This window comes from Lissotriton vulgaris, chromosome 3_1 (genome assembly GCF_964263255.1).
Source record: "Lissotriton vulgaris chromosome 3_1, aLisVul1.2, whole genome shotgun sequence".
NCBI lineage: Eukaryota > Metazoa > Chordata > Amphibia > Caudata > Salamandridae > Lissotriton > Lissotriton vulgaris.
In genome coordinates this window covers 1,514,652,954-1,514,676,471 of record NC_141689.1, presented here as the reverse complement: position 1 = coordinate 1,514,676,471, position 23,518 = coordinate 1,514,652,954, and the positions used below count along the sequence as shown (strand labels likewise).

The 23,518-nt window shown below is 44.8% G+C and overlaps 1 protein-coding gene across 4 annotated transcripts in view; it reads right to left on the bottom strand.

The window, feature by feature from the left end:
• The window catches only part of LIN54 (lin-54 DREAM MuvB core complex component), a 620,706-nt gene that overhangs the window by 64,717 nt on the left and 532,471 nt on the right, over nucleotides 1-23,518 (bottom strand). For all 4 annotated transcript variants that reach the window (XM_086961987.1, XM_086961989.1, XM_086961988.1 and 1 more), the window contains 2 exons: nucleotides 512-614; nucleotides 8-145 (listed from right to left, as the gene is read on the bottom strand). In XM_086961987.1, the coding sequence (XP_086818113.1) occupies nucleotides 8-145; nucleotides 512-614 (241 nt within the window). The remainder of the gene's footprint in view (nucleotides 1-7; nucleotides 146-511; nucleotides 615-23,518) is intronic.

The following is a 23,518-nucleotide window of genomic DNA, read 5'->3' as shown; positions in this document are numbered from 1 at the left end:
TGCTTACCTCATAGCATTCACAGTAATTCTTGAGGCATCCTGATCGCTTGCAGTTACAGCCCTTGCTGTGCCGTCTATCAGATTCTCCTTCCTTTCCTTTACCTATTTTAGGTTTGAAAGCTTCTGGGTTCCTATCAAGACACGCCTGTTAGAAGAAACAAAAAAGAAGAACAATGACCATGGTACAGGCAATATCTACAACATAGATATCAGCGAAATGAAAATGCTTAAAATAAATGATAGATTGCCGTCCGTTTCTACTTAATTTCCTACAAGATCTCACAAGCCCCCTCGCCATTCAATATACCATCTTCAGCAACTCCTCTTTCTCATTTTATCTCACTCTCCTGCAAGTGGAGATCTCATAATAGTTTAACTGGTGCCCAGTGATTCACATTTATTTGATACAATCCTGTTCTTCATCTGGTTACTTTGCTCAGCCATTTTTGGCTCACATTTTGAAGGCCAATATTTAGGTCTGATCTTTTCCAACAGAAAAAAACACCTTTACCTTTATTGCTTTTTGTCTCTCGTTTTCATGCTCCAGATTGTTGTAGCAGTTTGTACAGTTGCAGTTGTTGCAGAACTCCCCGTTGGCAAAGCAATCACAATACCTGAAGTGATGGAGCCAGAGAATGCCAAATTAAAGAATGCAGTTCAGACAGAGCTGAGCACGCCTAAGTGACAGTAATTATGATTACTCAATCACTGAGTTAAAAAAGAGGTTCCAAATGAACTTCTTCAAATATTTATCACTGCTAAATTGGAGCTTTTTATTGCTTTCTGTCTGCACAGGCATAGCTGAATATTGGATAGCAAAACAAAAACAGCACTCAAGCTATTATCAATTGTGACCAAAGGTACTGGTACAGAAAGGATGTAAAAAATTGGGGTACAATGGAGATAACATTAATGAAGCAAATTATGGGAAGGACCTATTTGAAAATTTGAAAGGGAAATTGGAAGGAGTAGGAAAATTAAAGCACCGAGGGCATGTCGTGCAGGAAGCAAACACAAATAAAAGAAGATTTCTGATCAAGCTAGCAGGGAAGAAGTAAGAATATGCAGCAGATCTGAAACAACGGGGACAACTATGAATTAGGCTCACATGTTTGGAAGAAAGAAATCAAAGAGTAGTAACTAGCAAAGCAGAAAAAGGAATAAAGACAAAAGGTGATGTGGAAAGAAAAAAGACCTGCTGCCTGTGCTAGAGAGAAAAGGTGATTAAAAAAAGTGGACTAGAGAAATGAAATCGGAGAGGAGAAGGGTAGTTCTAATTAAAGAAATTTAGTTTAAATGGAAAAAGGAATTCTTCTATGCTTAAAGTCCTGTGAGAACTCTTTCTTACTAAGTACTTAGTTGTGACCAGCAAATTTGTCAATACACCTCAAATGGATATTTGCAATAGAATGTAATTACTGCTCATTGCTGTTAATGTTGAAGGAATTTAAAACAAAATAACCCACCAATACATCAACAGCCTCCGTGACGGGTACAATTGCAAGAAAATCCACTATCGACTGGAACACTTTATAAGATCACACCTGACTCTCAGAAAACTGCAGTGGGTGCTACAAAGCATTGCTCTCGCTGAAGATTGCATACAGGCCCATCCTAGCTACAAGCTAAACTACTCAGTGTCTCCTTTTTTGCTTATCCTTCATTACCTCCTCTCTTGCACACAGTGTGGTCGCTGATGTGCTGACCTTAGGCCAAGTCAAATCCTACCTAAAGATCCTTCCTATTTTTTCTTCACATTTTTTATTTATTAACTTGAGGATATTTTTAACAATCAGAATAAGTAGCAATGGCAATAACAGAGCATAACATATTTCAGAAAAATTAATTGTTTAGTGAAGTAAAAAGAAAAAAAAGAATTATGTAGAGAAGAGAGAAAAGAGGATTGAATTTTAAAGCCAAAGTACATCTTAGATATACAGTAATATTCCTTAAATTTCAGAACAATGATCCCCAAATTTTCTTTAGTTTATATAATGAACGGGTCCCCCTCATTTTAGCCAGTGCTAATTCAATGTCGTACGTCTCTCTGACCCTGAAGATCGTTCTAAACTACACAATATTCGAGTTCTCTTTGAGGTTCTGGAAATGGTTTTCTCTCACGTCTGAGAATTTCATCTGCCTGCTGGGAGACTTTCAATAACGTTTCAGACCTGGGCAAAGCACAGTAATTGATAATTCCATTTATCTTTCAAGATCTTCCTCTCAGGAGTCCCACGGTGTTCCAGCTTTACCCCTCTGCTCCTCAACAGATACATGGAGCCTTTCTAAGTTCTCCTAGATGATTAAGGCATCTTATACTACTAAAATGTAGAAGGAATGTAGCTGTACCTGCAGCTCAACTAAGCAACAAACACTTAACACCTAATTACATCCATCCTTTCTGTCCAACTGAGGATAATGTAACACCACAAGATGGAGATTATGTTACTCACCTCCGACCTCAATGCTACTAGCCTGGCTCCCTGGCACCCTGATCTGGCAGCCCAGGGAATGTCCCCCAAACTGATAAATTCGGCTAAATCTAGATTTTTTTATACATAAGAGGGTCCAAGCTAGGCTTTCCCTTAAAGAGCATAACCCAAAGAACCTAACACCAATATAAATATATACACACCAATAAATAAGAACAGATGTGCAATTGTAAATGACAAGCAGTTAGGTCGTACATGCGGTGTTGTCTTTAATTTGCTGGTTATTATTGATTGTTAATGGTATCGGGACTTTGCATGAAATTTATGAATCATTTTTTAAGTTTTTTATCTTGTTATATTAGGATTGTTTTTAATGTGATTATTTGTATTTGTACAATATATTTTATGATGCATTATTGTATATTATGAGCTCGAATATTATTGTTGGGTGATAATAAAGTGTTTTAATGTACTTATTGCCTGAATTTTGTAGGTTCACATTTGTATGTTAGTAATTCAAGCAGTGTGCCAAGGGAAAATCTGTCTTTTGCTCCTACACACCAAACCCTACATCCATGAAGAAGGTTTGACACTTGCCGTACAGGCACTGACAATTTCTTGCACTGACTACAGGAATGTGCAACTGACTGGTTTGTTCAAGACAGAGTCACGTTCCCAAAGCCACATTTCCTGCTCGCCTCATATTTAACTACTTGATGCCAGTCCTGAAAGATCCCAAATGGCTCCATGTGGAACGATACTGATCTAAAAAGAACTGCATGCCTCGTACAGGTCGCAGTCCAGTAGAACACACCTAGAACACAGAAAGGAAAATGCTACTTACCAGTATGCATCTGTTCTTGGCATGTAGAGCTGCAGATTCTTACACTGTGCATTAGATCGCCACCTGGTGTTGGGCTCGGATGATTGCATGTTGTTGTCGTCTTGGAAGAAGTCTTTGTAGTCACGGGATAGGTGACTCCTCCCTTGGACGATGGTGCGCATGGGTATCAACTCCATTCTTAGATTGTTTTTCGCCATGATGGGAAATGATGGAGTTAGTAGAAATAGAAAAAGGGATGTCCATGTGTTTGTATCTAATTAAGATAAAACTGGAACAGATACAGGCCCCGGGGAGGCGGGAGGGCGTGTTAAGAATCTGCAGCTCTACATGCCAAAAACAGATGCATACTGGTAAGTAGCATTTTCCGTTCGAGGCATATGAGCTGCAGATCTTACACTGTGCATTGATTGTACAGCAGTGTCTCCCCTAGCGGTGGTCACCTTTATCTGTTGCAGTAGTTTGAAAAAGAGTTTTAAGGACAGCTTGGCCTACTGCAGCTTGCTGCTTGGCTTGTACATCAACACAGTAGTTTAGTGAAGGTGTGTGTTGTAGGCCATGTTGCTGCCTTGCAGATGTCTTCTAGGGGAAAGTTTCCTAAGAAAGCCATAGAGGCTAATAGTTTGCGTGTGGAGTGCGCTCTAGGAGGAACTGTTAATGTACGTTTTGCTTTGTGATAACATATTTGTATACATTTTACAATCCACCTAGCAATTCCAGCTTTAGAGATGGGGGTGCCTTTGTGTGGTGGAGAGAAAGCTACAAACAATTGTTTTGTTTTACGAAAGGATTTGGTCCTATCAATGTAATAGAGAAGAGCTTGTTTTACATCTAGTGTGTGTAGAGCTCTTTCTGCGACAGAGTCTGGGTTTTGAAAAAACACTGGCAACTCTACTGATTGATTTAGATGAAAGGGAGTAATTACTTTAGGAAGGAATTTGGGATTAGTTCTTAGAACCACCTTGTTACAGTGTAATTGTAAAAATGGTTCTTGTATAGTGAAAGCTTGAATCTCACTAACTCTCCTAAGGGAGGTAATAGCAATAAGGAAAGCTGTTTTCCATGTAAGGAATTGCAGTTCACACTTATGTAAAGGTTCAAAGTGGGCCCCATGAGCCTGGTAAGAACAATGTTTAGGTTCCACCCTGGAGAGGGTGGTAACCTAGGAGGAATGATTCGTTTTAGTCCTTCCCTGAAAGCTTTTATTGCAGGAACTCTAAATAACGACATATGTTGTCTATTTTGTAGATATGCTGCAATGGCTGCAAGACGAAACGTATAGATGAATATGCTAGATTATGCTAGATTACATCTTTGTAAATGGAGAAGGTAACAGATGATATTCTGTATGGAAGCATCTAGAGGATCATTTTGATTATTAGTGCAGTAAATGGCAAATCTCTTCCATTTTGCAGCATAGCAGGCTCTAGTAGTAGGTCTTCTGGCTTCTTTTCAATGATATTCATACAGTCTGGTGGCAGGTTAAGGTAACCAAACGAAGACTTCAGGAGCCATATCGCCAGATTCAGTTGACTTGGATTTGGATGTCGGATGTCTCTATGGTTCTGAGTTAGCATGGATGGTGTAAGATACAGTCTTTGGTGTGGAACTAGAGAGGGTTCTAGCAGTGTGGTGAACCATGGTTGGCGTGCCCATGTGGAAGTTACCAGGATCAATTTGAGAGATTGTTGTCTCAGCTTGCGTACTACTAGTGGTATTAGCGGGATTGGCGGAAAAGCGTACGCAAATCATCTTGACCAGTTCATCCATATCACATTGCCCTTAGACAGCGGGTGTGGAAACCTGTCAGCGAAGGTTGGGCATTTTGCATTTTCGTGTGTGGCAAACAGATCTATGTCTGGATGACCCCACTTGTGAAATAATGGTAGAAGAACTTGCAGATGTAGTTCCCATTTGTGAATCTGTTGTGTCTGTCGACTTAACAGATCTGCTATCTGATTGTGAACTCCTGGAAGGTGTTCTGCAAGCAGATATATCTTTTGTGGAATGGCCCATCTCCAAATGTTCTGTACGAGCTGGGACAGTTGCAGGGAATGTGTCCCTCCTTGTTTTTGAATATAGTACATGGCTGTCATGCTGTCCGTCCGGATGAAGACAGCTTTGTTCTGTACACGTATTTGGAAGGATTTTAGTGCTAGGAATATTGCTAGCAGCTCTAGGTGATTGATGTGAAGCAATTTTTGTTGAGCGGTCCATTTTCCCTGAGTTGTATGGTGGAGCAGATGGGCTCCCTATCCTGTGAGGGATGCGTCTGTTGTCAGTACTATCTGTGGCACAAGTTCGAGGAACGGCCTCCCTCTGGATAAGTTTTTGGTGTTCCACCACTGCAGTGAGAGATGTGTGTTTGTCCACCAACACCAGGTCTGTAAGTTGTCCTTTAGCCTGATTCCTGCAATGGGCGTATTTGCAGTCTTGCATATGGAACAATAAAAATGCAAGATGCCATCATGCCTATTAGTTGCATAAACACTCTTGCTGGGAGAGAGGGTTTGTTTTGAAACTTTGTGACTAAGGCTTGAATGCTCTGTATCCTGGCTGGACTGGGATAAGCCAGAGCTGTATTGGTGTTTATTGTAGCCCCTAGGTATTGATGTACATGAGAAGGCTGGAGATGTGACTTGGTGTAGTTGATTGTAAACCCCAAGTCGTGCAGTGTTTGAATTGTTTTTAGATATGCGTTGGACACACTGATTGAATGACTTGGCTTTTATGAGCCAATCGTCTAAGTATGGGAAGACGTGGATATGTTGTCTTCTGAGATATGCTGCTACTACTGCTAGGCACTTTGTAAACACTCGTGGTGCAGTTGTGACCCCGAATGGAAGGACGTTGCACTGAGAGTGTTGTCCTTCTAGTACAAATCAGAGATACTTCCTGTGAGAAGGATGTATGGGAATGTGGAAGTAGGCGTCCTTGAGGTCTAGTGTGGTTAGGAAATCGCCTTGTTGCAACAATGGGAGCACTTGTAAAGTGATCATGTGAAAATGATCTGTGTATATACAGATTGAGAGGCCTTAGGTCTAGAATTGGTCTTAGTGTTCCGTCCTTTTTGGGTATTAGGAAATAGAGTAAGTAAACCCGTCCCTTGATGTTGCAACAGAACTAGCTCTATTGCATCTTTTTGCAGCAATGAGAAAACGTCTTGTTGGAGCAGCGTTAGATGTTCTCTGGACATTGGACGCTGTCTGGGTGGTATGTGTGGAGGGGTAGCTGTAAGCTCTAGGCAGTAACCATACTGGATAATCACTCGATTAGAACTCACTCAGAGGTAAGGGTAGGCAGTGTGCAAGCCTGGTGGGGCTTTGTTAAAGGTAAGATGAGGTTAAGGTTTTGATTAGTGTCTGTTTTTCTTTCTTTTTTAGTGAAGTTGGTCCTGATGAGAACCCTTGAATTAAAGGGATTTGAAACGCGTAGACCATTGGTGGAACCAAACAGTGGGCTTTAGAGATACTTTTATTAAACAGGATTCCTTTCCAACTTAATTCAGCTTATTAAATATAAAACGTTTTTGAAAAAAACTGTACAATCAAGCATTATTAGCAAATGTAAATTATAAAAGCATCTCTGTTTTGGCTCATATTGTAGGAGTATATTGAGGATATATGTTTTGAGTATGGAATGTATGAATGTATAAATGGTATGAATGGTGTGAATTATTCTAGATGAACATAGTTTTTGAGTTTGTTGTAAATTGTGTACAGTATTGTGTGGATATAGTGTCTAATGTATATATATTCTTTTGTATGTTGGGAGAAATTTATTCAAAACATTTATTAGAAATTATGAAATAAAAGCTACTAATGAGCTTAAAGATGAAGTGAAGTTGGTCTCGCACATCTTTTTTCTAAATTTATGTAAAATAAGTAGCAGCATTGGCATTTCCTTTGGTTATTGATATACTGATCATACTCAACATCCTGAGGTGGTGTATGTGGTGGAGAATGAGGAGGAGAATTTTGAGGTGAAATGTTTAAAAGAAGAGGAGAAGAAGGAGATACAGGAGAAGAAGGGTGCATAGGAGATGTGGCAGAGTCCTTCTTCTTGACAGGCACTGGAGGTGTAGGTGCTGTGTCTGACTTCCTTTTTCTGTGTGGTGTAGTGGAAACATGTCCTGTTTCTGGATCAATGTAGATCCTTTTTTGTAAAGGATCTGGTTGAAAAAGCTCCTATTCTTGAGGCACAGCCTTCGGTGCCGATTTTTTCGGTTCCGAACCGGTTTGTTGCTTGTCTCTAGCCTTAGGAGCTGATGTTGAGTCCTTTGGCGTAGACTGCCGCACTGAAGATATTGTCTTTGGAGCTGAAGCCTGTTTCATGGACTTGGAATCATTGGAAGCATGCTTTGTTTGTTTCGGCATCGAGAGTACCGGCTTCGGAGTGGAAGCTGTTTTCGGGGCATCGGAATCAGTCTTCGTTGTTTTCGGAGCCGCTTTGTCTCTCGGAGTTGACGGTTTCGGAGTATTTTTTGGAACCGAGGCTTCTGTTTCGGTGCTGAGGGAGCAGGTGGTATCGGCACATGCAGTTTGCTCGGTGTAGAGCTACCAGAAGGCTTCATTATTTTCTTCGGAGCCGGGCTCGATGGCGGGGCTTTCGAAGTGTGTTTTCTGTATCGACTGGGCCCTGGAGGCGGAGTGTTGACCTTTGCCTTCGATTTAGGTATTTGGGCTGGGGTAGGGGCATTGGTACTCACGCGTTGACCCGAATGTATATAGTCATCGGAGTCATCTGCCTCGGATACGATCTGGAGATCATCGGAATCTTCTTCTGGGACGCATGGACCTTCGTCGAAGATATCCACCGGTTCCGGAGCTGATATCTGCATATTGCTTCGACGGGCCCGCCGATCTCGAATGGTCTTTTTCGATCGAAAGGATGCACAGGCTGTGCAGCTGGATTCGTCGTGTTCTGGCGATAAGCACAGGTTACAGACTTCTTCCAAGATGACAACACCATGCAATCATCCGAGCCAAACACCAGGTGGCGATCTAATGCACAGTGTAAGATCTGAAGCTCATATGCCTCGAACACATTGCTCCAGCACTTGTCATCTTGAGTAGCCAATCCTCTGTTATGAACAAAAAAAAACATACACAACTTCTAACAGGCAGATGGGTTGCTTTAAAACAGCTCATTCCGATCAGTCTCAAATTCTGCACTTAGAACCTTGAGCAACACACCACTGATAAGCAAACTGTCACCCTCATTCAAACCTGACCCAAAAAAATACAACGATCATATGAAATCTCAAAACTCAGTGGCCTATTAATTCCCCCTTCTCCCACACCATTTTGCACATAACTTAAACTGCAACTCTGTGCCTGTTCTTATCTTGTCATCCTTGTTCTTATGTAATATTGGCCTCTTGTTTTCTACCTTTTGAACAGAATAATGGTTTGGTGTTATCATTTTGAATCTTACATATTCTGTTCATGTTTGCACAACATAATGCCTCCTAGAGTCCCATTTTCTTCTTACAACTATGCACAATTTCTCCCTGATCGAGACAGATTAGCAATTAACTTTTAGCCCTCTGAATATAGCATTCGTACCTCTTCCAAGGTACATTTATATGGTATTTTCACAATTGATTGTTTTAACTTTATATTTTCCATATATCTGTATATGTGTAATTTTCTTGGTACCATTGTATGCCTTAATCCTCACATATCTTCTCTCGTAATGTACGTTTTCTATTATTCCTGTATGGAATCAACACTGCACATCTCAGAGTCCCTGCTTGGTGGACCAAAACATCAGCAAAAATGATGATAAGAGATCACTCAATGATCCCTACCCTGTAACGGCTTTAGGTAAGTGGAAAAGGGTCAAGGTACTCTTTAGAACACTCAAAGGCCATGCCCTTGACCTGTCATTCCTCATTACTATTTTGCTACATGCTGTTAGATCTGCTTTGCAAAACATTGACAGAAGCAAAGTACTGGAAGGAAAAGGTACCAAAACTTTGACACTATCATCTAAAATTCGTTTCACAAAAAACCTTCTCATCAGTAATCAGACAAAGATGAAGTTGTTTTCTTAGGAGTCTGTCCCCAGTTCATAAGTTAAGGATTAAGACTGGGTGCGAGACCTAAGAGGGTACATACCTTAGTGCAAAAGTATACTTTAGAAACACGTCAAATTGACAAAACAAGGTGGTAGGGATGACCAAACAAGTCTGCCGTAGTAAGGTTGATTGATGATCATAACCCACAAGAGACAACTATAAATAAGTAGCAAAAGCTCACCAATCATACCATCCCAAAATTTACCCTGCACTGTTTCCCTTCAAATATAAAATTATAAAGACCTCTGCTCTGTGAAAATCCATTTTAGTTAGCCAATGTAAACTGGCATGGATTTACTCCATCTATTTCATTAGACTAAATTTATGTATTGAATATTATAATTTTGAAAAATGCAATGAATTATTTACAGACTAAAAAATATAATGCTACCAGAAATGATTGCCTTTCAACTGCATTCTAAGAGGGAAAACGTTTAAATGGCAATGTCTGAAAGGGCTCTGGATAGGAAGAACGACCTGAATGACAGCAGAAAATAAGTAACAAGTTGAATACCTTGGAACCTTAATATGAATGGCGCTACAGAAGAGGAAGGAGGAAGGTGAGGGATCTCTGGGAAGATCTAGTATCCACCAGAAGGAACATTTTACTTACCCTGTAAGCATCTGTTTGTGGCATGAAGTTCAGTAGCTTCACATGCTGTGCATACTCCAGCCATCTAGTGTTGGGCTCAGAAGTGTGCAAGGTGATTTTCTTTGAAGTAGTATTTCCAGTTACGTGGCAGCGTAACTCCTCCTCTTGTTGATAAACACATGGTCATCGACTTCATTGTTAGATTGTTTTCCCACACTGTGGGTGAAGATGGAATGTGAAGCAAAGCATGTCAATGCAAAAGAGGAAAATAAGACGGCAAAGAAGACTACAAATGGGCACAACCGTCCGGGGAGGAGGGTGGGGACATTTGAATCTACAGCACTACAAGCCATGAACAGATGCTTACAGGATAAGTTAAGTTTTCTGTTTGAGCCACATGTGGCTGTAGATACACATGCTGTGCACAGATTGTACATCAGTCCTCCCAAATAGCGGAGGCTAACCTGTGAATGTTGTAGTGGATTGAAAAAGTGTACAAAGCATTTTGTGAAACTGTGAGGTGTGGATCAAGTAGCTACTTTGCATATGTCTACTTATGGGATGTTTACCCAGGAAGACCAGAGAGGCTTCTTTCTTCGGAGCAGAGTGGGCTCTAGGAAGAGAGGGCAAATTCCTCTTACCGTTAGCATATCATGCCTAGATGCATTTGATGATCCATCTTGCAGTGCCTGACTTGGATAGAGCCTTCTTTTTGTGGGGTTTGGAGAACGCGACAAAGAATTGCTATGTTTTTCTAAATCGTTTAGTTCTATCAATGTAATACACGAGGGCTCGCTTCACATCCAAAGTATGGAGAGCCGTTATGCAACAGAATCAGGTTGCGAGAAAAAGATAGGAAGTTCAATAGGTTGGTTAAGGTGGAAGGGAGATACCCCCTTAGGGAGACATTTGGGATTGGTACGAAGGACAACCCTATCCCTATGTACTTGGAGGAATGTTTTTCTCAGGGTTAATGCCTGCAGCTCACTGACACGTCTGAGAAAAGTGACAGCAATAAGAAATGCCACCTTCCAAGAGACGAAGTGAAGGGGCACAGGAGTGGAGGGGATCAAATGGGGGACCCAAGAGCCTTGTAAGTACAATGTTGACGTTCCATGTCGGGGATGGAGGAACCAGAGGAGGAATGATCATTTTGAGACCCTCCAAGAAAGCTTTAATGTCTGGAATCCGGAAGAGTGAGACATGTGTTGTTTATTTTTAAAGTAGGCAGCCACAGCAGCCAAGTGAAGATTGAGGGGGGGGGGGGGGGGGGGGTGGCGAAAGCTAGACCAGAAACTAGCTTCAAAAGGATCAACCTTTTTTGAATGACAGTGGCAGACAAATCTTTTCCACTTTGCCACATAGCAGGCCTGGGTGGTAGGTCTGCATGCTTCCTTAAGAATGCTCATGCATTCTGGAGGAAGGTTGAGGTATCCAAATTCTATGACATTATGAGCCAGATTGCAAGGTTGCCCGTACTGGGATCTGGGTACCTGAATTCTCTATGGTTCTGCATGAGGTCTGACCTGCTGGAACCAGAGAAAGTTCGAGCCCAGTTGTGAACCATACCTGGCAAGCCCATGTGGGAGACACAAGGATGAGCGTGAGGGAAGTCTGCCGAAGCCTCCTTACCACAAATAGAGGGAGAGGCGGAAAAGCGTAGGCAAATATCCAGCTCATCCATAGTGCATTGCCCATGGACTGTGGGTGTGGGAACATGAAGGTGAAGTTTGGGCATTTGGTGTTTTATGTGGTTGTGGACAGGTCTATTTCTGTAAAGCCCCACATACTGATGGAGAGGAATCCATGTAGACCAAATAGAAAACCACAACGGTGTTGAACCTACAGCCACACATGCCTCAAACATATTGCTACTGAATACAAGTTACTTTTTCACACAGAGACGCTTCTAACAGCAGATTCCTGATCTTATGAACCAGTGCCAAACCAATACCTAACAGAAAGCCTGAGTAGTGCCAACTAAATAAGGAAATCACGTAATATAGCCCTAGCAAAGTATCCATCACTCCATGCATGAGCAGCAAGACAGTAATGCTTGACTTAGGTAAAAAATGAAGATAAAGTGTGGCCCAGAAAACATCAGCCACCTGGACACAGTAGCGGACCCCCTCCCCCAAGCGCCTTGAGACCCTTCCGGGTGAGTAGTGCGCTATACAAGTATTATGATTGATTGATTGATTGATTGATTGACAACCTTGCAAAAGAAGGTGAGGAGCATACACAAAGCTTTTTACAAATATGAAAAATAAAGTTTCATACACTGAAGAGCAGAGTTACAACAACATTACTAGACATCACGAAACAGAGTCCTTTCTGAAAATTCATCTTTTCTTGCACTTTAAAAACAAGGACAAGGACACAGCCAACGAGTTTTGTACCTAAACATAAGGACTTCTTCAGGGCAGAAAGGTGCAGAATCCCAGGGACAAAAATAAAAGGTGTGTCCAGAAACTTTCCTGTGTTATTTTTAAAAAGAGTGTCCCATGCACTGTGTGGTTTTGTGGGGCTGGGGACGTGGAGGCCTGGGGGTGACATACCCCTTCACAAATAGCTGGAGCACATACGTGATCCACAGCAGTGACAGGCTTTCACTGGGGTAGAAAATGGGAGATCTTGTACCAGACCAGAAGCAGATGGTGGAGAAGGCAAATCAAAGCGAATTTTAGGCGGTAGAATCAGCAGAAAAGGGAGGACACTGGAGTGGGTCTTCCTTTAATTCACCTCTCCCTTGAAAGGTGCAGAAGACTTGCTACACGCTCTCAACTGGCTGGGAGGGTTGCTCTGCCGGGAAGGATGGTCCCAGGAAAAGCTGCATTAGCAATACAACAATGAAAATGTTGTATACTGGTTGTTTTAAAAAAAAAAGGATACTGCTTCCGAAGTGGAGCCAAGGAGTATTTCGTGCAAGCAAACCTCTAGGCTATGGAAAAAAGTTCAGCAAGAGGCATGCTGGACCTGGCCCTTTTTGCAGGGTTATCCCCAAACTTTTTGCCTTCTTCGTCCTATTTTTTCTGATCTGTTTCTATTGGCTCCAGGATTCTGTGCACTTTACCACTGTTTAAAAAAAAAACATTTTTATTGGCATTTTCCATCAACAAATCAAACAAAGCATGTCATTGTCGAGCAACACACCCATCCCCCCGCCCCCCAATCTGCTCTTGTTGGTTCCTGTTCCAGTCTAATTGTCACATTGTCCAATAGTTCAGTTAAGCGTCCCATTCTAAACCCTCCATGGAACGACCCCATCCCCTCTATTTCAGTTTGTTCCATGGCGGTAGAGAGTCCGTCCTCAGCATGCGACTCACAACCCTCAATCCAGCCCATGATCGCTCCTCCACTTACCCCACACCCTGCCAAATTTCTTAGGGCATCCCCTCGCCTTATACGTAGTTCTCTCAGCAGCCAAATAGAGGTCCATCCCCCTTCTCCATTCATCTAGTTATGGCGTGTCTGGCGCCCCCCACTTCCTGGCAACATCCCTCTTAGCCACCACCAAGGCCAATACAAGAAAGATCAACAATGGTCTAGCCAGATCCACATCGTTCGTCATTCCTAGTAGCACCAGTTTGGGATCTAAGGGTATGATGATCCCTAACACTTCCCCAAGCTCTGCCAGAACCGCCCCCCAAAAGAGTTGTATATGTGGACATGCCCATAGGGTGTGATAGAAATCACCTATCCCTGTGTTACATCTCAAACAACTCGGGTCTGGTATTCTCCCAATCCTATATAGTCGTGCCCTATCAAAGTAGGTCCTATGGAGCACATTAAATTGAATTAATCGAAGTCGAGATTTAACCGCTACCTCCCTGGGATGCATCAAGACCATCCCCCAGTCCACTTCATCCATATCCCCCACTCCTCGCTCCCATGTGGCACGTAGGTTCCCTAGTTTGTCTGGCCGATAATTCATTATTGTTTTATAGGTAAGGGACTCTGCCTTGCTAGGAATGCTTTCTTGTAGTAGGCGGCCCTCTAGAGGGGCATATTCTGGAAGTGCCTCCACCAGGGCTCCCTCCGCCATCCAAGCGTGTCGTAATTGCATGTATTTGAAGTATTGTGTGTGGTGGAGCCCATATTCTTTGCGTAATGCAGGGAAGGCTTGCAACACCCCGTTTTTCATCACGTCTCCCAGGGTTGACATGCCAATAGCATCCCAACTCCGGAACCCCTTCAATTTACTAATCTCCTTGAGCCAGGCACACTTCCATAGTGGGGTCTGCTTGGTTAACCTACGATCCCACCCTATTGCTCGTGTCGCCCTTGTCCATATCTCAAGTGTAAGTCTCGTGGCTGGCAACAGTCTGGCCCTCCCTTTACCCCCATATAAGTAATGCAGGCAAGTATGTGCTTCCATGGTGTGTCTTTCTAATGTGTATGTGGGGTGGGTGGCCGGGGCATGCATCCATTCACTGATTGCGACCAGATGTTCCGCCCAGTCGTAGGCCTCCAGGTCTGGCAATGAGATACTCCCATTATATTGGTGTTGTTGCAGGGTCGAGAGTTAATGTTAATATGTTAATAGTGCTTATAAAGCGCGACACTCATCCTAAAACGATATCACGGCGCTGAGATTGAAAGGTGTACAATGGGATGGCACGAATGACTGGGAAATTTAGTCTGCTTTGGGAAATAGTATAGTTTTAAGTTTTTTCCTAAAGGTAAGGTAGCAGTCTGTGAGTCTTAGATCTGTTGGCAGATCATTCCACATGTTTGGAGCGCGGTGCGAAAAGGCACGGCCGCCCATCCTGACTCTCTTTGTTCGAGTAGTGACGGCTCTTGTAATGGATTGGGAGCGGAGGTTTCGGTTCGGTATGTAGAAATTAATCCTGTTTTTTAGGATGCTCGGGCCAGTATTGTGCAGCACTCTATGGGTGATGCATAGCATTTTGAAGGAAGCTCTTTGCCTCATTGGGAGCCAATGCAGGGCTCTCAGACAGCTTTTAGCAGAGTCGTAATTTTTTTTGTTGCAGACAGCTTTTGCTGCCGTGTTCTGCACAAGCTGTAGCTTTGAGAATAAATAGTCCGGCATGCCAACAAATAGGGAATTCCCGTAATCGAGTCTGCTCATTAGCAGTGTCTGGACTAATATCTTTCTACATTCCACAGGAATCCATGGGAAGACCCGTCTTAACATTTTTAATAACGCAAAGCGTTTACCGCAGATAGTTGTTACATGATTTTTCATCGACAGTACATTGTCAATTTGGACTCCCAGGTTTCTGGCCGTCTGGGTTGGTTTAGGGGGTGTACCGGGATTATTGGGCCACCAGGTGTTATCCCAGAGCTGTTGGGATCCACCAAACAGGAGGATTTCCGATTTATCGGCATTTAATTTCAGGCAGTGGCTGTACATCCAATTAGATAGTTCAGTAAGGCAACTGAGCAGTCTATTTTTGGGGTCCTCTTTACCGTTGAGGGCAACCATTAGTTGCGTATCGTCTGCGTAAGAGCAGATGCTAATGCCCCACTTTTTCCTGATGTTTGCTAAAGATGATACTTAGACATTAAATAATGTCAGACTTAATGACGCCCCCTGTGGTACTCCATATTTGATCTTCCGAGGGGTGGAAGTAAAATTGCCTAGTCGGACATATTGTGATCTATCAGACAGGAAGGAATCCAGCCAGGACAAGGCTTTTCCCTGAATGCCTTTTGCGGCTAGCATTCTTAATAGGAGGTTAGGGGATACGGTATCAAATGCCGCTGATAGGTCTAAAAGTATCAGGGCGACTGTTTTACCCCCATCAACCAGTGTTCTTATGTCATCCAGCACTGCCAGGAGTGTTGTTTCAGTGCTGTTGTTGGCCCTAAAACCTGTTTGTGAAGCATCCAGAAAGTTATTAGTTTCCAGAAAGTCAGATAGCTGTTTATTTACCAGTTTCTCTAGCCCTTTTGAGAGATATGGTAACTGTGAGATGGGCCGATAGTTGGTGGGATTATTTATATCGGCACCAGCTTTTTTTTAGAAGGGGAGTGACTGCTGCATTTTTCCATATAGCTGGAAATTCAGCTCGATCAAGTGACAGATTTAGTACTTGTTTCACTATTGGACTAATTAAAGGTATTAGTTGCGCAAAGATATGATGTGGACATGGGTCCAATGAGGATCCTGATTTAGTTTCCAACATCATTTTTCTTACATCCTCCTCTGTAAAAGGGCCAACATTTGAACAACTGACTGATGTGGTGGATTTCAAGTCTAAGTGATGCTCAGCCTGTTCCTGATTATTATTAGAGAAGGACATATAGATTTTATCTATTTTTTCTCAGAAGAAGTTACTTAATTTATTACACCCCTCTTGTGAGGGAGTTAGGCTAGATGTGAGACTAGGGGGGTTACAGAGTTCTCTAATGATTTTAAAGAGCTCTTTGGAGGAATGTTTGTTTGCAGATATCTGCTGAGAAAAATAGTCTTTTTTCATCTTTCCTATGGCTGCATTATACATTTTCAGCTCTCTTTTATAGACTAGTCTATCGTCCATGGTTTTGCTTAACCTCCATTTATGTTTCAGTGTGGTACATTTTCTTTTCAAAATTTAAAAAAGTCTGGGCCATACCATTTCTCCGACAGTGTTCGTCTGAGGTTATGGCAGGTACCATTTGTTGAACAATGTTCCAGTGCATTCCCAATGCTTTTTTGCAGGTGGAGTATTTCCTGCTCCGTGGAGGAGCCTAGGTCAATATTGTAGTGAAAATGCTGCTGGAATTTCTCTACCAAGAATTTCTTCCAATTTCTCGCTGTAGCTGAGGTCTGTATAGTTGGTCTCATATTTTTAATGGTTAGAGTGATAGTGAAATCAATCATGTAATGGTCAGTCCATGTCAAGGGCATTATGTTTTTGATGGTAGTTTTTTCTATGTTCGTAAAGATCAGATCTAACCTGTGTCCCGCACTGTGTGTGGATTGGTTAACTTTTTGTGTTAATTGCAGGATTTCCATATTGTCTGCTAGATGTTTAGCAAGTGGATTAGTACATGATTCATAGTGAATATTAAAATCTCCTAATACTAAAACGTTTTTGTGTTTTAGACAGGCTGGGAGAATTTGGGCGAGAAGCTGAGTGCTAAATTCTACTGTGCTCCCAGGAGGGTTATAAATGATTGCACCTCCCAACAATAAGTGGGTATCTAAGGAGACTGAAAAAATCATAACTTCGTGTTTTCTTTCTTGTGTGGGTACTTCTTGAATACAAGTGAAAATGTCTTTAAATAGTATAGCCACCCCCCTCCCTTCTTGTTTAATCTATTGAGATTTAAGATTTTATACCCAATGGGAAGTGCCGCTGCAATGTCTGGGATAATATGGGTATCAAGCCAGGTCTCCGTGAGGAACACTAAATCAGGTTTGATTTGATAGAGAGTGTCCCAGAGTTCAATAGAATGCTTGGGAAGAGATCTTGCATTGAGGTATATGCAGGAAATGTCGAGGTTAGGGGAATTTCTGTGTGCTGAGCAGTCTATAGGATTGCTATCCCACCTGCAAATCTGGCAGGCGAAGGGGCCCATTGTGTTAGCGGGCTCCGCTTTGGCACAACTCGTGTGACCGAGTGGGACTATAGTATTTAGGTTCATAAGGTTACCTCTAGAATATATCAGTCTAGGTATGCCTGAATCGTTGCTGGTTAGTGGAGCAGGGATTGTGGCCCCTGGTCCAGGCCGGTCGCGGACGGGCACAGACGGGCTTGCCTTCGGCCCGTCCGCTGTGCGGTCGGATTACTGGTGTAATTTATACCCAGAGGGTGGGGGAATGCGCATCAGCTAGTCCACACCCTAGCGTCCTCCCAATATGTCCGCTATCACCTGGAACGTCCCGCCGCAGCACCTAGTCATCTGCGGGGACCAGGGTTTGAGGCGGTAAGAGTGGGTGAGGTAAGATAAAGTGCAAATTGTGCAAAGAACAGCAGTATTAAAAGTAATGTTTTAAAAATAGAGCAGCCTGTTCTAATCCCCGGCTTTCCGCCTCAGGGATCCAACGTTACCTATGCAATAGAGTGCCACTCTAGATTGTTTCCCTAACCATAGAAAGGTCCTGAGCTCCGCCTGGATAACCTTGTACACCTTGCCCTGCAGTGGAAAATATTCATTTTGTAAGGCATATAGAAACCGGGGGAGCGTGATCATTTTAAACATTGCCGCCCAGCCAAAGAGCGTCAGGGGCAACAGCTTCCATCGTGCCGCATCCTCAACAAAATTGTGTAGCAAGCGTCGAATATTCCTCTCATAGGAGAGCTCCCTATTGGTCGTGATGAACACCCCAAGATATTTGAACCCCTCCAAAGCTTTTCCAGCCTCTCCGGGAGTATGCATCTCCCCTCGCATCCCTGGGGGTCATAGAGAATGGATTTATGCCAGTTGATCTGATACCCAGAATGTGACCTGTAACGATCAAGCTCGAGGAACAGTTCCAATATAGTGACCTCCGGTTCTGTGATATACAACAGAACATCATCCGCATATAGCAAGAGTTTTTATGTTGTGGTGTCTGTCTTTTGTGTGCTAAAGCCCCTGATATCCATGTTCTGTCTAATCGCACAGGCCATTAGAAAGTTGAAAGTTGAAAGGATTTGTAAAGCGCTCTGTTACCAAGCGGTTTCCTGGCGCTGAGGGATTGACAGGCAAGGAGAGGGAGAGGGAAAAAAGGAGCACCAGGAAGTTACTATAGGCAAAAGGCTTGGGCAAACAGATGGGTTTTGAGTGCTTTACGAAAATGCTGGTAAACAGTAATAGACCTGATGGTCAAGGGGAGGCTATTCCAGAACCGGGGGGCAAAAATGGAGAACCTAGTGCCACCCACTCTGGACTTTCGAAAGCGGGGGACACTGAGGAGTGCCTGGGTTGAAGAACGGAGGTTGCGGCAAGGGATGATCATGGAGTTTATGTAGGCTGGGGCCGTGGGGGCGCGGGCCATAAAGACCATGCATCCCATCTTAAAGAGAGTTCTCTGTAAGATGGGGAGCCAGTGAAGGGACTTAAGTAAAGGGGTGATATGATGAAACTTAGGAAGACAGTGGATCAGGCGGGCGGCCTGGTTCTGGATGGACTGCAGGCGCCGCAGTTCCTAGGCAGGAATGCCTACGTACAGGCAGTTCCCGTAGTCCAATCGGGAGAGAATCATTGCCTCTATGGAGAGTGCGAACAGCAGCGAGGACAGCCTTGTCTAGTGCCCCGTCGTATGGGGAAGTCCTCCGAGAGTGTGCCATTTACCCGGACTCTCGCCCTAGGGTTGGTGTAGAGCAGTCCTATTTTTTCTGAATTTTGGGCCAAAGTCAAATCCATCTAGCACCCCTTCCTGGAATGGCCAGTGGACCGCGTCAAACGCCTTTTCGGCATCGAGGGAAAGGAACCAGTGGGGGTCGTCTCTATTGCATACTTCCATGAGCCAATTATGTGTTCTACTTAAGTTGTACCTAGTTGCCCTCTCAGGGAGGAACCCCGTTTGATCAAGATGTACGAGGCCTGAGATCACTCTCCGGAGGCGAAGGGCTAGGATCGTAGCGAAAAGTTTAGCCTCCACATTAAGGAGGGAAATAGGGCGATAAGGGGAACAATCATCAGGCGGCTTGCCTTCTTTAAAGATTGGGATAATCGTCGCCTGACGAAGGTCCAATGGGAATATCCCATCCGATTCCGCGTCCACAAATAGTCCTAATAAATGGCGGGTCAGGAGATCCGCCGTTTTAAAAGAAAATTCCTCTGGGAAGCCATTTGGACCCAACGTCTTCCCCGCCTTGAGTTTAGCCACCGCCACTCTAATCTCCTCTACTGTAATATCAGCTTCCAGGTCCTGTCGATCCGCATCATCCAGGGGCGGTAAATCTATACCAGTCATATAATGCAGGGCCTCTTCCGTTGTCCCCAACGCCCTTGCCTCATAGAAGGTCTCATAGTAACCCGCAAAGGCAGTGGCTATCTGGTCATCCGTCCTAACCCAGTTCCCCCGTCCGTCTCTCACCTTCTCCACCCACCTCGCATCCTTCTCCTTCCTGCTGAGCCACGCAAGGAGCTGTCCGGACTTATCGCCTACATCGTAAAGTCGGTGCAGGGTCGCCAGGGCCTGCATCCTTGCCTCTCCTGTTAGGAGATGTTTATAGTGGACTCGTATGAGTGTTCCATCACGTCATTAAAGTCCCCTCCCAGGCCCTGGATCGTATCAGACGTGTTGAGAAGTATTTCTAGAATCCCCCTAAGCGTGGCTGTCTGGAGTTTGGGTGGGGCATATGCAGATATGAGCATGTATTCCTTCCTCTTCCAGTGGCCTCGCACCCCAACGTAAGGCCCTTGTGGATCAATCCAGGTCTGTGTTATGTGAATGGGTGGGTACTGTTTAATCAGGATTGCTACCCCCGTGAGCCAGACATGAAGCCTGCATGGGCTAATACTTTGTATCGGCCTCTCGCCAAGAAGGCGCAATTCGTGCCTTTCAGATGCGTTTCTTGAAGGAGCAAGACCTCTGCCCCAGACCTCTTCACATAGCTGCTCACTAACCCTCGCTTGACTTTACCTCCCAGGCCATTAACATTCCAAGTGAGGACCCGTAGTTCGTCTAAGGACCCTTCCATCCCCTTAGGGTTATCGGAGCACATGTCATGTAGTAATGGTGCTGTGTAGCCAGTGTCCCGCAGACTGGGTTATCAGGTCTCGTGAGCGTGCGTTTGACATGACAAGCTTAAACAAACTCCCTCCCCACCATCCCCCCAACCCCATCCCATTCCATTCCTGCCACTCCCCTCCCCAAACCAACGATGAAATAACTGCAAACATCCCCCTCCCACCCCCCTCCCCCTCCCATCAGCCCCCTCTCTGCTGCTAACATTGTTAGGGACTTCCGGGTAGAGAAGGTCTGTCGCTCGGCCTCAAGAAACCTCTAACACCCTATCTCCCGGACAGTAGTCCAAGAGCTAACAAAACTCCCTTCCACCTTGAAATCAGGGAAAGCAAAAATATACATCCAACAATTGTGAAAAGAAAGTTTGTAGGGGGTGTATCAACTTGCGTGCACTCCAGCCGAGCCAATGTGTTCTTGTCCATAGTACCCCGCAATCACGAATGGGAGTCCTGGGTACCGTCCCGGGAGGCCCCACTCTCTCGAGTTGCATCTCGTTCCATCTCTCGGATCTCAGCCACCAGCGGATGCACAGACTGCGTTTCAGTGTCCTCTTCTCCAGAAGCATTTCCGGTTGCATCATTTTCTCCCTCCGATCTAGCATTCCCTTCTAGGCAGCGGTATCTGGACCCTGCCGCGCCTCCAGGTTCATGGGAGGTCGAGTGTCGCCTTATGCATCTGCGTTAATTTCGGATATGGGGTCGCCGTCAGCCTCCCTCGGCCGCGCGAACCCCGTGGGCTCCGCATCTTCGGCAGTGCCCACGAGGTCTCCATGTTCTGGGGCCTGTCGGGCGTCTCTCGTCTCTCCCTCAGCTGTCCTTGCCACGGAGGCCGCTCCTCCAGCCACTGCCATGCATTATCAGGGTGTCAGGTTCCACCATGTTTGCACCTACATGGTACGAGAACTACATTTCCCTTGATCCCCCCCTGGTAGTAGGAAGTACTTCAGTCTGCTAAACGCGCATCCGGGTGCGTGTTATTCTTGCTTGTTTTCCCGTCGTTTTACTGGCGCGAGGGAGAAGCCCCTGCACGCCGTATTCCTTTGTTCTGAGCCTGGACAGCGGATTCGATGTGCTTCAAGGTTCCGAGGTACGTCCATGGTCTGGTCTGAGTGTCGGAGCGCGTAGACTTCCGCATGCTTCAAGGTTCCGAGGTACGTCCATGGTCTGGTCTGAGTGTCGGAGCGCGTAGACTTCTGCCGCGCTACCAAAGGATTTCTGTTCTTAGTGACCCCCGGAGCGCGCTGCCTCTCGCCGCGCTGCCGGAGGATTCTTCTATGTACATAATTGTTTTGCCTGGTAGCGAAGCACAGTAGTTTCTGCTACGTGTTGCCGTGTGTGACATCAACTGAGTTTTGCTATAAGAGAAGTGTGAGCTTCTATATTGACCTTCACGAATGCTGATGGCTATTTGTTTATTGCTAACGCCGGTTCTGGGATTTACAGTACACGCGGAGCGCTGTGGTGGCCTCAATTACGCGCTACCGTGATACTACCTAGGTGGAGGCGAACTTGAAGGAAAGGAAGAGGAGCGCGGTAGTGATCTTAACTACGCGCTACCGTATTCTCTTAATATCAGGATCTGATCAGTTGCACAAGTTCAGGTGCTCTTATGACAGTGATAATAAGAGCGGAGTGTTGTGGTTTTTGCATCCTACACACTTCCGTATCTGGATTCTCTGCCAGGGCTCTGGTGGCTCATCTTCATTTACAGAAGAAGGGATTGTAATATGGCTTTTGTTTTGGATCCTTTTTGATTGGTTCAACAGACTCCTATCTTTCCTCACCCACACTCCTGTTTCGTGGCAAGTCAAGGTCACAAGAGGGGTGTGAGAAGACGTTTATCGACAGGCAGTCTGTTCCCTTATTCTATGCAGGTATACAGGCTTTCTAGCGAGATCATATGAGAGTAGCCTGTTGTTGCTTGTTTTTGTTTATGAAGTTATCTTTTGTCGTTTCAGGTTTTCCCTTCCCTGCTGACCCCTCCCTTTCCTTCCTTTCCCTTTCCTTTTTTCCCTCCCCTAATGGCTCAACTACTCTGTGTTATACAATCAGAGTAATTGTGACGTTGGGAGGTGGACCATTTTATACTACAACTGGATTCTGTGGAGCCAATCCTGACGGAGGGTGCATGAAGAAATACATTTTCTCCTGATCAATGACTTAACTTCGCTGGGAAGAGCAACATGTACTGTAGTTTTAAATCCCGCAAACTCGCCTTCACCGAGTCAAAGGAGCGTCTTTGCTTCTGGACTTCCTGGCTGTAATCCGGGGAGATCATGATCACTGCATTCTCAAACCGTATGTCTCCTTGTTTCCGGGCCTCCCTCAGAATAAGATCACGGTCTGCAAAGTTCAGGAAGCGGGCAATGATCGGTCGGGGCCTAGCCCCCTCCGGGGGTTTTGCAAGTAGAGCCCCATGTGCCCTCTCTATGATGAAACAGGAGGAAAAGTGTGCCGGCGGGAGGGTCTTCTGCAGCCATGCGTGAAGGAAGGCCGCTGTGTTGTTCCCCTCAATCCCCTCGCTAAATCCCACAAAGCGCAGGTTGTTGCGGCGTGCCCGGTTTTCAGCATCATCCACCTTCCATTGGAGTTTTTTATGTGATGCCTGAAGGTCCGCCATGTCTCTCTTCAGTGTGGTGAGCGCATCCTCCGCTTCACCCAGCCGGGTCTCTGCCGGGGTTACCCTCTCTGTTAGATTGCGAAAATCTTGTCGTAGCAGGGTAACTTCCGATCCCACTTCGCCTATCTTGACCTCGAGGGCGGCCCTTGACGCCTTTATATCATCTCGCGACACCTGGATGGCATCCATCAGGAGCGCCGTGTCCGAGCGCGACCCCTGGGCATCCGACCCCGGAGGCAGTGGCGCTGACGCATAGCGATCCAAGGTACCTTGTCTCGGAGTTCGGGTGGTGACCTCCTTCCCCATGTCGGATCCGCCTATC